Raw genomic sequence first — 16,740 nt, 5'->3', positions numbered from 1 at the left:
TGTAAGTTTCCTGAGGCCTCCCCAGCCATGTGGAACTGTGAGTCAATTAAACCTCTTTCCTTTCTAAATTACCCAGTCGCAGGCAGTTCTTTATAGCAGTGTAAGAAGAGACTTAATATACTTCTACAGAAGGCAGGGGGAATGTGCTTGGGAGAAGCCATTTTGTACTGATGTCTTACTTAAGCTGAATCATTAGGTATAAAATGAACTAAATTTTTTCATGTGTCTTAGCTATTTCATTTTGAAATTATGGTAAAATGAAGCAAGCAAATGTTTGGAAGCGAACATTTATTAACTCTTTTTTCCACACAATTCCTAACAGTTCAATTAAAAATGAGAGGTAAAGCACTAGTGCTGAACAAGTTAGGAAAATTAAGCCTGAAATAGTCTAAAGATAAGACATAGTCTAAACATAACAGAATTCTTCTAGGCTTCTATAGATGCTCTGCACTGTATACCTGAAAAACAAAATGTGTTATTTTAAACCTTTGCCTAATGTAAATGTTCAAGTCTAGCTGAATCATTTCTTATGGACAAGATAAAAAATTAGCTGGCTACCCATGTAAGTACATGGTATGAGGATGGTGATTGCTCAGTAGTTCTATGTGCTTAGCAGATATTTATGTGCTTAAAATTATTCACAGTGCCCACTCTCTCCTGTTCTCCCTATGTATCTGGTACTGTGAGAGTCATGACAGCCCATCCAAGCATCCTTACAGATAGGGGACCTCTTTGATACTAGTGCTGAATAGGTGAGAAGGGCCTATGAAGAAATCTGGTGGAGCATTGCTGTCATTCCTTTGAGAAATCAAGGAAAATCCACGGGTGCTTTTCTGATCAATCTAGCATTAATCTCCACTACTCTCATGCCTTATGCTATGAAGAGAACGAGAACTTACACTTAGGCAGTTACTCATCTTTATCTGCAAGCCCCATTTCTACTAATGGCATATGAACTGGATGCTGTTCATCATCATATAATGTCACTATCTGTTCTGGTGCTGGAGCCTAAAATTAAAAGATACAGTTGTCAAGAAAACAGTAATGTCTTTGCTGCCTTTTCCCTCTCATATCTGGCCATTCACACAGGTGGGAAAAGGCATTCTCAGGGGCCTCTTGATAATTTATACTCTATGCTTCCAAAAGGCATCTGTAGTGGTTTCCTGCAAAATCCCATTATTTCCATTCTTCTGCTCTCTTTAAATTCCTTCTCACAAGGTCTTCCTAAATGAAGCCAGTGGGCTTTGCCACCACCATCCCTTGTTACAGTTCATTTGCATTCCACACAAAGCATTATACCTTTATGCATAAACTGACTGTGATGGTTAATATTAGTTGTTAACTTGGCTGGATTGAGGGATGCCTCAATGGCTGGTGAAGCATTTCTAGGTGTGTCTGTGAGGGTGCTTTCAGAGGAGACTGATGCTAAATCAGCGGACAGAGAGGAAGACCCACTCTCTGTGTGGGCAGGGGACATCCAGCTGGCTGGGAGACAGGCAGAAAGGGGGTTCTTTGCTCTCCTTTCCTTCCTGAGTGGGGGACACCTTTTCTCTTGCCCTCAGACATCAGCCTCCAGATTCTTTGGGTTTTGGACTGTAGAACTTGCACCAGTGACCTCCCAGGGGCTCTTTGGCCTCGGACTAGCGGCTGCATTGTCAGTTTCCCTAGTTCTGAGGCCTCCAGACTGAGCCATGCTACCAGCTTCTCTGGTTCTCCAGCTTGCAGACAGCTATCATAGGACTTCACCTTTGATTGTGTGAGCCAATTCCCTTAATAAATCCTCTCATATATCCTATGGTTCTGCTTATCCTTATATACTGACAAAATTTTGAGTATTAGAGAAGTGAAAAAATACCTATCTATAAGAAATACTTGCCCTATTTTCACTGGGTTGAGAGAAACCCTGTGTGAGCTATTCATACCACTCTGCACATGCAATAGCATATATACAGGGGTTTTCAAAAAGCACTTTCCAGGAACCATGCTGATTGATTATGAGCTCATTTTTGTCATAGCCAGTGTGTCAGGAATCCCCAAATCATGGCACCAGGCAGGAATCACAAAGGAGGGAAGCAGGTTGAGCTGCACACCAGCAGTGAGGACTAGGTGAACTGAACATCACTGTTCCCATCTAAGGGGCTGTGGCTACACTTTCAGCTGACTGCCATTTCAGGAGGGTGGGGAGACCCAGGATCCCTAGTTTTTAGAATATCTCATCAGGGCCAGAAATACAGACTTTTTGGGTAAAATTTCCAACTTTAAAACACTGTGTGCTAAATAAAACAAGGTACAGGCCAGATTCTGCCTGTGACATGCTGAGCCTAAGCAGAAAACATTTACATTAAATGCAGTCTGGAATTTTTTAGTTGACCTTTTGACACAGGTTCTACTATATCAAATAATTCAAAAGTAGTGCCATTATGATTAGTACAATTAGTATAACTCAAGCCTTTCTGTAATGAGCAGAACTACCATTCTTTCCCACTCTTCTTTTAGGATGCAGGTGAAATGCCACGTTCCTGTCTTACTTATTCAACTAAATACTTGAGTGGCTTCTAAGTAGCAGCTCAAACACCCTTTCCTGTCCTCTCCAGATGCAAATAATCATTTCCTCTTACACTTCCCCCACCCACAAAGTTAGCCATAGCTCTGTTACAGTACTTATTTCATTGAACCTCACACTTAATTGTTTGCATATTTGTTTCCCCATTATAAGTTAATTATGGGATACTCATCTTGAGCATTTTATTACATAAACGATATTTTATATCACCATAGGGGAAAGCAGTTTGTTAAATATAAACAGACATTTTAACAAGCCTCAAAATTAAGCTTTATATGTATATGTAAAGCTATACATATAAACCATATCCTATATAGCTTTATATGCTTTAGTATACTCTCGCATGTAGACGCTGCATAGAAACAAACACTTTACAAAGTATGGACACAGAAATAGCTTTACAATAATTTTGGCTAGTTGAGACACTTACCATGGACACAGCATAAAGTTGTTTTCCTTGAAGACAGTCTATCATAGCCCACAGTGCCTCCATGCTCCATTTGGGACAATATGGTATTCTTGTCTCCCCTAGATCCCTTAAGGGAGGTTTAAACCCTGCCAAGAGAACCTTTATGGCTCGAGCTGGATACCGCATAAGATGAGAAGGAATTTGGCACAGTCTGTCACAAAAGAAATTCTGAAATTAAAATTCTCTTCCATCTGAAACTATACAATTCTTAGAAGAAAACATAGGGGAAACGCTTCATAACATTGGATTTTGCAGTGATTTTTTTGGATACGACACCAAAAGCACGGGAAATGAGAAAAATCAGATAAAATGGACTTCCTAAAAAAATTAACTTCTGTGTATCAAAGAACAGAACAAAAAGGCAACCTACAGAATGAGAGAAAATATACAAACATGGACATTACTCTAAAGATCTACAAATGACCAACAAGCACATGACAGGATGTTCCACATCACTAATCATTAGGGAAATGCAAATCAAATCCAAAATGAGATTCCACCTCACACCTACTAGAATGGCTATTACAAAACAACAAAATTACAAGTGCTGGTGAGGATGTGCAGGAATTGGAACCTTTGCGCACTTGTAGTGAGAATGTAAAGTGGCCATTTACATTCTGTAGGAAACAGCATGTAGGTTCCTCAAAAATTAAGCATAGATCATATGATCCAGCAGTTCCATTTCTGGGTATATACCCAAAATAATTGAAAGAAGGTACTCAAAGAGATAAATGTATACCCATGTTCATAGAAGCATTATTCACAAGAGCCAAAAGCGGGGAGCAACCCAACTTCCACCTTCCAGGGAAGGGATAAATAAGATGTAGTATATACTGTATGAGGGGGCTTCAAAAAGTTCATGGAAAAATGAAATTAAGATGAAAATAAAAAATGTAAACTTTATTTCTCAACATAAGTTCCATCAAGATCATGACACATTTGTAAGCTATGATAACAGCCCTTTAGTCCATCCCTTAAGAACTGAGAGTCCTGGGAATATAACCATGTCAATGTGATCTTTCTTACATTATTAACTGGAGAAAAATGGGTGCCCTTTAAATACTTTTTAAGATTAGGAAACAAAAAACAAGTTAGAAAGGGCCAAATCAGAACTGTAAAGTGGATGCCTAATGATTTAGGTAAAACTCTTGCAAAATTGCCCTTGTTTGATGAGAGGAATGAGCAGGAGCACTGTGGTGTGAAGGACTCTCTGGTGAAGCTTTCCCAGGTGTTTTCCTGCTAAAGCTTTCACTAACTTTCTCAAACACTCAAAAGAAGAAGATGTTGTCATTCTTTGGCTTTCCAGAAAGCCGGCAAGCAAAATGCCTTGAGCATCGTAAAAAAATTGTTGCCATGACCTTTGCTCTTGACTGGTCCACTTTTGACAGGACCACTTCCACCTCTTGCTTTCACTCTGCTCTGCCTTTAGGATCACACTGGTAAAGTCATGTTTCATCTGCAATTACAGTTCTTTGAAGAAATACTTCAGGGTCTTGATCTTGCTTGTCTACAATTTCCATTGAAAGCTCTGCTCCTATCTGCAGCTGATCTGGGTCCAACAGGTTTGGCACCCATTGAGTGGAGAGTTTGCTCAACTCTTTCAGTCAGCATTGTATAAGCTGAACCAATTGAAATGTCTTTGGTGTTGGCTATTATTTCTGCCGTTGTTGGTCCTCTTCAATTAGGGCATGAAGAAGATTAATTTTTTTCCCTCACAAATTGATGGGGAAGGACTACTGCTATGGGCTTCATCTTCAACATCATCTTATCCCTTCATAAAAAAAGCTATCCATTTCTAAACTGCTTTCTTTGGGGCATTGTTTCCATAAACTTTTTATAAAGCAAAAATGGTATCACCATTCCTCCACCCAAGCTTCACCATAAATTTCATGTTTGTTGTTGTTTCAATCTGAGCAGAACTCACGTTGCACTTATCCCTTTTAGTGCCTCAAACTAGATCCTGTTCACACATGTTAGAACAAGTTAGTACACATTTATTTTGGTGAAAAGATTTTGAAATCCATGCAGGTTTTTTCATAGTATGCATTTTCCATGAACTTTTTGAAGACCCCTCATATATATAAGGAATATTATTCAGCCTTAAGAAGCAAATTGACACATGCTACAACATGGATGAATCTTTAAAAATTATGCTATTGAAATAAGCCAGACACAAAAGGACAAATACTGTATGAATTTACTTATATGAGGTACCCACAACAGGCAAGTTCAGAGACAGTAGACCATGAGTTACTAGGGACTGGGTGAGAATGGACTATGATCCTATTACTTAACAGATGCAGGGTTTCTGTTTGGAATAACAAAATTGTTCTGGAAATGGAAAGTGGTGATAGTTATATAACCTTGTGAATGTATTTAATGCCAATTAGTTACTATACCTAAAAATAACTCAAATGGGCCAGGTGTGGTGGCTGACACCTGTAATCCCAGCACTTTGGGAGGCTGAGGCCAGGGGATCACCTGAGGTCAGGAGTTTTGAGACCAGCCTGGCCAACATGGCGAAACCCCATCTCTACTAAAAATACAAAAAAAATTAGCCAGGATGGTGGTGGGCACCTGTAATTCCAGCTACTAGGGAGGCTGAGGCAGGAGAATCGCTTGAACCTGGGAGGCGGAGGTTGCCCTGAGCCGAGATTGCACTACTACACTCCAGCCTGGGCAACAGAGTAAGACTCATCTAAAAAAAAAAAAAAAGAGCTACAATGGTAAATTTTATGTGTACTTTAACACAATAAAAATTCCTAATTTATAAACAGCCTTAGAATAACCCTTTTCTTTTAAAAGAGGCAAAAATATTCTCAATAAGAAAACTATTTAAAAAAAAGAAATCTAATTCAACACCCCGACATTTATTTTTAACCTGTTTAATGTCAGCTTTGCAGTTGATCCATAATCAACAAATTGTACTAAGATACATAAAGGATTAAATTCTTTAATGGCAACAATCTTCGCTCTATACCATAAGCCATCATCATATTCTGCAAGGCAAGGCATTTCTGGAAAGACAGAAAAAGGGAAAAAAATCATATTGTCTTTTATTAAATTTTTTTAATCCAAAGGAAATCAGCATATCGAAGGGCTACCTGCACCCCATGTTTGTTGCAGCACTATTCACAATAGCCAAGATATGGAATCAACCCAGGTGTCCATCAACAGATGAATGGATAAAGAAAATGTGGTGATTATATACACAATGGAATACTATTCGGCCATAAAAAAGAATGGAATCCTGTTATTTGCAGTACCATGGATGGATCATTATATTAACTAAGATAAGACAAGCACAGAAAGACAAATATCGCATGTTCTCATATGAGAGCTAAAAAAGTGGATCTCATGAAGATAACAATTAGATTAATGGTTACATGAGGCCATGAAAGGCAAATATACATGTGTTTGGGGTGGGGGGATGAAGACAGGTTGGTTGATAGGTACAAACACATAGTTGGAAGGAATAAGTTCTAATATTTGATAGCAGAGTAGGGTGCCAATGGATTGTATATTTCAGATTAACTAGAAGACTTGAAATGTTCCCACCACATAGAAATAACTGCTCGAGGTGATGAATATCCTAAATACTGTCTTGATAATTACACATTCTATGCATGTAATATCACATGTACCCCATAAACATACACAATTATGTATCAAAAAATGTTTAATACGGAAAAGTACAAAGAAGAAAATGTAACAAATATAGGCTCACCATCCAGAATTCAACATTGAACAGTTGGTCTTATGTTGGCTTCTCTTTTTCTGTTCATATTTTATAAGCCTTTGTTCACTAATTCCTAAGGATTAAGCTTCAAAGAAAGGCACTTCTCCCATTCTCAGAGTTGCTAGTTCTTGTATTCCTAAGACTTATTAGCTCATATTGCCACTGCCCCAAATTCTGATACTCCCCTAGTCTCTTTTAGCGTGGGCCATCATCTTCGGCAAAGGATGATAAATATTCGCTGTTCCTGCCTTCCATTCTGTCCTTTCATTTGCTATGGGACCACCAGAATTAAATTTTTAAAAATTCAGTTACATTGTTCTTATTTGAAATTCTTTAATGGTACACCTTAACTGCCTGTAATATCAAGTCCTTATTACAATGTATAGGCTTCTTCATTTGTTTGTTCTCCCAAACAACTTCTACCACATTTCCTGAATGAGTTACCTAAACAGGATTACTTAAAACTTTGATCCCTCTAGTTTATGGCTGTCCCCCTCATGTAGAGTAAAGTTTTCCTGAGCCCTTCTTTTTATGATGTTTATCATAAACATCAGGAAAACATTCTGACAGTTTTTAGGGTATTCATCACCTTGAGCAGTTATCATTCTTCTTTCAAAGCCCAGCTCCAACATGACCAACAAAGCCCTAATAACTGATCACTGCTTTCCCTGTGATCCTACGGCATTACGCACACTCCTTTAAGAGGAGCTATTCTTTTCATACTCTACTTGGTTTACATGTCTCTTCTCTGCTTAGAGCACCTGTTCTTGAGTGCAGAACTGATGTTTGTATTCTTAACATGGTACCTGATACAAGCAAATACTCAGTAAAAAAAAGTGTACCAATGAGCGCTAGGCTTGAGTTAAATGGTGGAAAAATTAGTACGGTATATACTTCCCTTCGTACATCCTTAGATTTCAGAGTGATGGCATGTGCCTCAGTTTCCCATCTTGTTCTACTTCCTTATGTCATATGCTTTCTGTGTAATTTCACAGAGAATTCTACTTGTGGGCAAGTGGCATTGAAATACTTGACTAATGAATAAAGATTTTTATTTCAAGTGATTTTAATTAGAGTTATAGACAATTTCTTGCATATATAAACTCATCAGGGCTGGGCATGGAGGCCCATGCCTGTAATCCCAGCACTTTGGGAAGCCGAGGTGGGCAGATCACCTGAGGTCAGGAGTTTGAGACCAGCCTGACCAACATGGAGAAATCCCGTCTCTACTAAAAATACAAAATTAGACAGGCGAGGTGGTGCATGCCTGTAATTCCAGCTACTTGGGAGGCTGAGGCAGAAGAATTGTTTGAACCTGGGAGGCAAAGGTTGCGGTGAGCCACGATTGTGCCATTGCACTCCAGCCTGGGCAACAAGAGCGAAACTCCGTCTTCAAAAAAAAAAAAAAAAAGAAAGAAAAAGTCATCAGTAAAACAATAAAGAATCTCATCTGGGCTGGGCGCAGTGGCTCACGCCTGTAATCCCAGCACTTCGGGAGGCCAAGGCAGGAGGATCACAAGGTCAGGAATTCGAGACCAGACTGGCCAAGATAGTGAAACCCCATCTCTACTAAAAATACAAAAATTAGCTGGGCGTGGTGGTGCGTGCCTGTAATCCCAGCTATTCGGAAGGCTGAGGCAAGAGAACTGCTTGAACCTAGGAGGCAGAGGTTGCAGTGAGCCCAGATTGCACCACTGCACTCCAGCCTGGGCAACAGAGCAAGACTCATCTTAAAAAAAAAAAAAAAAAAGGCTGGGCAAGTTGGCTCATGCCTATAAGCCCAGCATTTTGTGAAGCCAAGGTGGGCGGTTCACTTGAGGTCAGGAGCTTGAAACCAGCCTGGCTAACATGGGGAAACCCCATCTCTACTAAAAACACGAAAATTGGCTGGGCATGGTGGCACGCAACTGTAATCCCAACTACTTGGGAGGCTGAGGCAGGAGAATTGCTTAAACCCAGGAGCAGGAGGTTGCAGTGAGCCGAGATCACATCACTGCACTCCAGCTTGGGCGACAAAATGATTCTGTCTCAAAAAACAAACAAACAAAACACTCACTGAATACAGGTAAGACGTTAAGCTGATGTGTGTTTTTCCTTTGCTAAAATATCAAAAATAAATACATTTCTATGCATCACATACTAAAATAACTAGATACATTTTCCTCAGAGGAGAATCACACATATTTAATAAAGATGGGAAGAATGGACTGAAAAGATAAAAGAGTAGAAATTTGACCTGTCTTGACAGAACAGGTCATACTTTGAGCCTCCACCTCAAGATTACCATTGTAGGTGGCCTGTAATTAAAATGATGACCGTTAAGGTCTGAATGACAACTCTTGCAATTTCAGCTACTGATAACCTCAAACTTAGAAAATAATCTTTATGCAATTTTCCAACACTGTCTTATTTGTGGAAAGTGAAAGTGTCCCCCAAGGGAGTTTACTTAACGTCTCTTAGTTCAGCTTCCTTATCTAGAAAATGAGAAACAAGTCATCTTCTGGGTATCTTGAGGATTCCAGGAAATCATGCATGTAAAGTGAATATGAGGAAAATATCAACATTAGAGATAGCCCAAGGTCATCAGCCCATTAAAACAAAATCCAAGTTTTATTAAGTATCCTGTTTCATTCAAATGTAATAAGTATACCTGTTCTAAAATCCGTCAGAGGAAGAAGCGCCTCTACCTTCTTATTAACCCTCTGCAGTGCTTCATCAAGGCTCTCGGATTCTGATTCCCTGCCGACTCCACTATCATCTGTGTCACTATGCTGGTTACAAGTTTCTATAGAATCAAGGCAAATATACACCTAAGTGGGGAGAATGAAAGGAAAACTTTCAGATTCTGGAATTTCAAGAATTCACGTATGTGGACAAAATTACTGTGGCAGATGGCCTCTAGCGATGCTCCCAGAGACCCCTACACCTCCTGATATTCACCTCCTATTTCTTCCCACATCCTACCACACTTACCTTGTGATCAAGAGAACATGATTAGGCCGGGCGTGGAGGCTCATGCCTATAATCCCAGCACTTTGGAAGGCTGAGGTGGGAGGATCGCTTGAGTTCATGAGTTCAAGACCAGCCTGAGCAACACAGTAAGACCTCATCTCTACTAAAAATCAAAAAAATTAGGCTGGGTGCGGTGGCTCACACTTGTAATCCCAGCATTTTGGGAGGCTGAGGCAAGGTGAATCATGAGGTCAGGAGATCGAGACCATCCTGGCTAACACAGTGAAACCTCGTCTCTACTAAAAATACAAAAACAAAAATTAGCCACACGTGGTGGCAGCCGCCTGTAGTCCCAACTACTCTGGAGGCTGAGGTGGGAGAACGGTGTGAACCCGGGAGGTGGAGCTTGCAGTGAGCTGAGATCGCACCACTGCACTCCAGCCTGGGCGAGAGAGCGACACTCCGTCTCAAAAAAAAAAAAAAAAAAAAATTAGCTGGGCATGGTAGTACATACCTGTAGGCCCAGCTGCTCGGGAGCCTGAGGCAGGAGGAATGCTGGAGCCTGGGAAATTAAGGCTTCAGTGAGCTATGCTTATGTCACTGCACTCTCCAGCCTGGATGACAAAACGTGACCCCTATCTCAAAAAACAAACAAACAAAAAACCACAACTGCAGTGACAGTGTGTGACTCCTGAGACTGGCTTATAAGGACATGTAGCTTCTGTCTTGGTAGAACTCTGCCAGGGATTTCATGCTCCAGGAAGCCATAGCCATGCTGCAAGCGGACAACCAGAGAGGCCACGGGCAGGAAACAGAGCCTTCCAGGTGGTGCCATACGAGTGAGTCTTTTCGAAAGTGGTTTCTGCAGCCCCTGCCAACATCATGATTGCAACCTCCTGAGAGCCTGAGCTAGAATGCTTAACTCAGCAGCTCCCAGATTCCTGACCCTCATGTGTGTTTGTATTAAGCTGCTAAGTTTAGGGGTAAACTGTGATGCAGCAATAAATAAGCAAAATTACCAAAACCAGCAATAGTTGTTTAGCAACTATATAGAGCATAACATGCTACTTACTCTGCTCTCTGATGAAATTAGAAAGCAAATCCTTCCCCTGCCTGTGAGAGAATGGCTTACTGTGTAAAAGGCTGAAGGAGCTGCTGAAGCTACTTATTTCTTCCTCTCTTTGTTAGCCAAGGACATGTAATTTAACTTTCAGTGCCTTTATTCACGCATTCAATCAATATTAACCGGGGGCCTAGTATTTATCAGGCACTATTCTAGGTTCTGGGGATACCTCAATGAACAACATGGAGCTATATCCTAAGGGGAGGCAGACAAATATAGTAAGTGGAACACGATGTCAGCCAGGTGGTTAAGTAGAAGAGTTCAGTGCAGGAAGAGGAAGGGAAGCGAGATGTTTAAGATTTCCTAGGTAGAAACGGTTCCACCTTAAAAATCTAAATATCGGATATAAGCATAACATTGAATAAAGCAGCACAACACCGGGAACCCAGTAGATCCTTAAAAAACACTTGCCTTAAATATTAACAAATATCTAAAGAGGATATTATAGGGTGGGGCAAACTAGAGGTCACGAATTTGCAACATTTGAAATCAGGAAGATAGAGAAGTGAAGAGTCACTTCTAGTGTTTAAGACCAAGACAGTTTGTTATGTTGTTAATCACCAACTAATCATTTAGATCACATACTTCATTAGGTGAGACAATGTGCTTAACTTGAACAGCATAGAGTTCTCCTGGGGAAGGCAGAGATGAAGACAAATACGGTGGTAAAAGAGGAGTGTCTGTTTCAGCCGAAAGCAATTCCTAAGACACCACAGAAAAATTCAAATTTCAGAATAAGGACAAAAATCTATTACATTATAAAAATTCATGACGGTGCCAATTTACTTTTCAATTAGCAGAAAGCAAGCTCTCTTAAATACTGAATACCATAAAATGATTTTGTTACAGTAGGACCAAAATGTGATAATCAAAGATCTTTAGTATTCTTTTGTCCTCTAATTTTAAAAAGTGTTTTGTGCAAAAAAATGCATGAATGTTTATTGATGTACATATTATCTACACATATACATACAATTCTAGAATAATAGTCAATAGTAACTGCCACTAATGAGGGCTGGGGTGTTTGAGGTGCAGAATGAGGAACAGATCCTTTTTCCTTTTATACATTTTTGCAGTATTTAAGAATAAGTACTTTCTAATAAAAACTAAAATAATACATGAAATGCTAAAAGAAAATTTAAGTTAAAATCATCAAGAAGGTGTGCTTTCTCTTCAGCCCTGTGAAAGCAAAGGAATACTATACAGTTACGTGATTCCCAGGAAGATCACAGCACCTAGTAGTAATTGTTAAAAGCAAATGTGTATAAAAATGTGGTGCATGTTTTTCTGCAAATACAAGCAATATCTTTATAAAAAGTTCTTATTCTTCAAGAATATGGTAATTATCTTAAGTAAAAAGCATCATATTCAAATTTGTAGGTTAATTTATTACTATTTAACATTTCAAACTGGTAGACAAAACAAAAAAAAAGTTTGAACCTAGGAAAATTCAGCAAAAAGTGATCAGCCACTGTTGAAATTCGTTGAACTTAAGTAAGTAATAGGCAATTTACAATAAGGTTATGTTATTTTCATAAATTACAAAGGTTTACGTACTAAAACTCTTCCTGCACCAAAAAGTCCAAGTGACAAAAGAAAAAAAACAGATAAATTGGACTTCACCAAAATTAAAAACTGTGGAGAAATAGGAACACTTTTACACTGTTGGTGGGACTGTAAACTAGTTCAACCATTGTGGAAGTCAGTGTGGCGATTCCTCAGGGATCTCGAACTAGAAATACCATTTGACCCAGCCATCCCATTACTGGGTATATACCCAAAGGACTATAAATCATGCTGCTATAAAGACACATGCACACGTATGTTTATTGCGGCACTATTCACAATAGCAAAGAGCTGGAACCAACCCAAATGTCCAACAACAATAGACTGGTTTAAGAAAATGTGGCACATATACACCATGGAATACTATGCAGCCATAAAAAATGATGAGTTCATGTCCTTTGTAGGGACATGAATGAAACTGGAAAACATCATTCTCAGTAAACTATTGCAAGGACAAAAAACCAAACACCGCATCTTCTCACTCATAGGTGGGAATTGAACAATGAGAACTCATGGACACAGGAAGGGGAACATCACACTCCGGGGACTGTTGTGGGGTTGGGGGAGGGGGGAGGGACAGCATTAGGAGATATACCTAATGCTAAATGACGAGTTAATGGGTGCAGGAAATCAACATGGCACATGGATACATATGTAACAAACCTGCACATTGTGCACATGTACCCTAAAACCTAAAGTATAATAAAAAAAAATTAAAAACTTTGATACTTAAAAGGACACTATCAAAAAAGTGAAAAGAAAGCTGGGTGTGGTGGTCCATGCCTTTAGTTCCAGCTACTCTGCAAAAACCCAAGAGGGCTGCTTGAGCCCCGGAGTTCAAGACCAGCCTGGGCAATATAGCGAGACGCTCTCAAATCCATTAATGTGAAAAGACAACCCACAGAATAAAAGAAAATATTTGCAATCATATATTTGATAAGGTACTTGCATGCATAAAGAACTGTTATAGCTCAACAATAAAAAGATAAATAACTCAAATAAAAATGGGGAGTAGATTTGAAGGGATTTCTCAATATATATATATATATCCAATAGGCACATGAAAAGATGCTCAACAATACTAATCACCAGGACAAGCATATCAAGTCTACAGTGATATGCCACTTCATGCCTATCCTAAAATGGCTAGAAAAACAGATTACAAGTAGTAATCTGGTGAGGAGGTGGAAAAAATGGGATCCTTGCACACACACTACTGGCATACATGTAAAATGATGCTGCCACTTTGAGAAACAGTCTTGGAGATCTTTAGAATGTTAAACATAGTTACCATAGACTCAGTAATTCCACTACTAGGTGTATACTCTAAAGAAGGGAAAACATATGTCTACATAAAAACTTGTACCTGATCAGACAGCAGCATTATTCGCAATCACCGTAAGGTGGAAACAACCCATGTGTCTATCAACAGATGAATGGGTAAACAAAATATATCCATACAATGGAATTTTATTCAGCAACAAAAAGAAGTGAAGCACTGATATACACAACATGTATGAACCTTGAAAATGTTATGCTAAGTGAAAAGCCAGCGACAAAGGACCACATAGTGTATGATTCCATTTATATGACATGTACAGGATAAGCAAATCCATAGGGGCAGAAGTGGCTGTCATGAAGCTAGGGAAGGAAGAATGCAGAATGACTGCTGCTGGTACAGGGCTTCTTTTGGGGGTGATGAAATGTTCTGGAAATAGATAGTGGTGATGGTTACAAAACAGTGAACAATATTAAACAACACTGAACTGTATATTCAATAGGTAAATTCTATGATATATAAATAACTCAATAAAACTGTTATAAAAGAGAGCTTTCTGTCCTGTATCAGATCCTTTGTATTAATGAAGTGTCCAAAGTTTCCAAAATACTTGGATTGTTACTTACGTCAAACCTTATTTTCCATTGTTCCTCTTCATACTTTTTATCATGATCTGATCTTGGTTTCTGAAATAATATGGTATTGAGTAAAATCAGCTTTAGCTATATTGTTTTAAGGTACTTTCCATATTTCATCCCCACAAAAACTGGGTGCATTTCCTTGTTGGTATTCATTTATTTATTTCAGATCAATTACAGGAAAATCTAATGTTCTAAATAATCTCACCATAAGTTTTCAACAACAAGAAATCTCAAATGTATGTTAACACATGTCAAAGCTAATTCATTTATTATAAGAGTGGGAGCTCTTACCTTGCCCTTTAAAATGTTCACAGTGAATAGTACAACTAGAACAGAAAGACTAAGTAATCTTTATAAAACCTGTTTAATAACAGACGTAACTTCTTTTACACACACACACACACCCCCACTCACCCACAACAACCACACCTCTGCTTTAAAGAAAAAGCTGGCAGGGAGGATTACAGGTACAAAGTTATATAGCACGATTTCTATTTGAGAGAATAAAGTAGTTTTCTTTATCCATAGAACAATGTTTGGTTGTGTACTATCACTAAAATGAATATTAAAAAGTCTAACAAGTAGACTGCAACTCTAGAAATAAAAATATCTTGTGATATAAAATATAATGATGCATAATCTATTCCTATAAAAGATTTATAGCAGCTTGAAATGTGAAACCATATCTTGTAACAGGCTATATTTTTTAAAGTACTAAACCACAGAAGCACCAGGCAAGGAATGAGCTACTTATGGAAGCTAAGCTTAAAATGTGACTCTGGGTTTCCCGTGAGAAGGCAAATGAGAGAAATTTTGTAATACACGGCTTTTGTGTCAAGTAAAAGGAAAAAATATTTTATCTGGAGCAAGAGCCCTCTGCTGGTACTGAATTGTATAAAGATTTTAGAATGTGCATACCTACATTCAAACAACACTGAATAGCATGGGCATCGCACTAGGTTTGAAGGTACAGAAACATTAATTGAATCTTTTTTTTTTTTTTTTTTTTTTGAGACGGAGTCTCGCTCTGTCGCCCAGGCTAGAGTGCAGTGGCGCGATCTCGGCTCACTGCAAGCTCCGCCTCCCGGGTTCACGCCATTCTCCTGCCTCAGCCTCTCCGAGTAGCTGGGACTACAGGCGCCCGCCACCGCGCCCGGCTAATTTTTTGTATTTTTAGTAGAGACGGGGTTTCACCGTGGTCTCGATCTCCTGACCTCGTGATCCGCCCGAAATCTTAATGTAATTAAAGTCTTTTACAGGACATTTATAATGCATGACACAGCCTATTTATCTTTCTCAGCAAAAAGGTGTAAATCCTCTAGATTCTCTTAATGGATCAGATATGTAGAATCATATTTAAGACATAGTGTAAGACAAAATGTGACATTTTAACTAGACTTTTCTACACTTTAGATTTTTATAGAAAAATAGTTCACTTACTTCTTTCAACATCTCCTCAGTATGTTCAGAAGTACAGTATTTATAGTATGCCATAAAATAAGAAAGTGACATTCCATCAAAATAGAGGTGAATAGACAATTTCTCCCATGGATTTTTAGGTAATTCCTATTTAAAGTTCAATAAATATAATTATAAAAATAAACTCCACTTGATGACATTTTTATAGTCAGTAAATATCAAAATTAGCTTCTGAGAATCCTAGTATTAACTAGACAGTTTGGCTAGTGACTCATTTCATAGAATTCTCTTCCTGGTATTTTGACACACTATAAGGGAGTAATTCTACTACTTTGGTTTATGTAATATACACTTTCAAGTTCATAGTTTTCTAGTTATTTACCACAAAATAACTAGTTATATATAATTCCAATTCCCAAATACATCACCTTTAGATGACACTAATAAATTATACTACGTAGAAAGAGAAAGAAAAGGTTATGTTCAGAGGTGAAGAAATAAAGTTTCATTTAAAAATCCAAAATTGGTGGGACTCGAAACAGTCTAAAAGCAGGAATCATGGTAACTTAAAAACTCTGAATAAAGTTCACTTACAGTTATTGTGTACTGAATGTGTCCCTAACCGATAAGCTGACCCACAGCAGTTCTCTTCATTTCCACTGATCCCACCTTTGTCCAAACTCACTGCTCCTCACTGTTTTACTGCTCCTCACTGAATTACTGTTGCTGCCTCCCAGCAGATCTTGTCCTATCTCTTCTTACCATTCACTCTTCTGCCAATGCAGTCCCCTCCCTCAGCACTCTTCTCCCTGCACCCGCGTGGTCTGTCCTCTAACCATTTTAAGGTGTTGACTCATGTTACCTTTGTAGTGACGTCTTCCCAGATGCATGTTTAAAGTGGAACCTCCTCCCTGGCCATGCCATTCCTATCAGCCTCTCTCTTACCTAATCTAATATTCCTCATAGTTTATTTTCTCTTTCCCACCACT

General features: G+C 38.8%; 1 protein-coding gene across 5 annotated transcripts in view; it reads right to left on the bottom strand.

Moving 5' to 3' along the window:
• Window positions 1-273: 273 nt before the first annotated feature.
• Window positions 274-16,740, bottom strand: part of RNF17 (ring finger protein 17) — a 131,152-nt gene continuing 114,685 nt past the window's right edge. For all 5 annotated transcript variants that reach the window (XM_063618822.1, XM_063618823.1, XM_055243993.2 and 2 more), the window contains 8 exons: window positions 15,773-15,898; window positions 14,318-14,377; window positions 11,432-11,548; window positions 9,422-9,581; window positions 5,914-6,049; window positions 2,994-3,183; window positions 900-1,008; window positions 274-458 (listed from right to left, as the gene is read on the bottom strand). In XM_063618822.1, the coding sequence (XP_063474892.1) occupies window positions 910-1,008; window positions 2,994-3,183; window positions 5,914-6,049; window positions 9,422-9,581; window positions 11,432-11,548; window positions 14,318-14,377; window positions 15,773-15,898 (888 nt within the window). In that variant the 3' untranslated portion in view covers window positions 274-458; window positions 900-909. The remainder of the gene's footprint in view (window positions 459-899; window positions 1,009-2,993; window positions 3,184-5,913; window positions 6,050-9,421; window positions 9,582-11,431; window positions 11,549-14,317; window positions 14,378-15,772; window positions 15,899-16,740) is intronic.

The sequence above is a fragment of the Symphalangus syndactylus genome, chromosome 15 (assembly GCF_028878055.3).
Source record: "Symphalangus syndactylus isolate Jambi chromosome 15, NHGRI_mSymSyn1-v2.1_pri, whole genome shotgun sequence".
Classification (NCBI taxonomy): domain Eukaryota; kingdom Metazoa; phylum Chordata; class Mammalia; order Primates; family Hylobatidae; genus Symphalangus; species Symphalangus syndactylus.
This window is presented reverse-complemented; position numbering and strand designations above follow the sequence as displayed.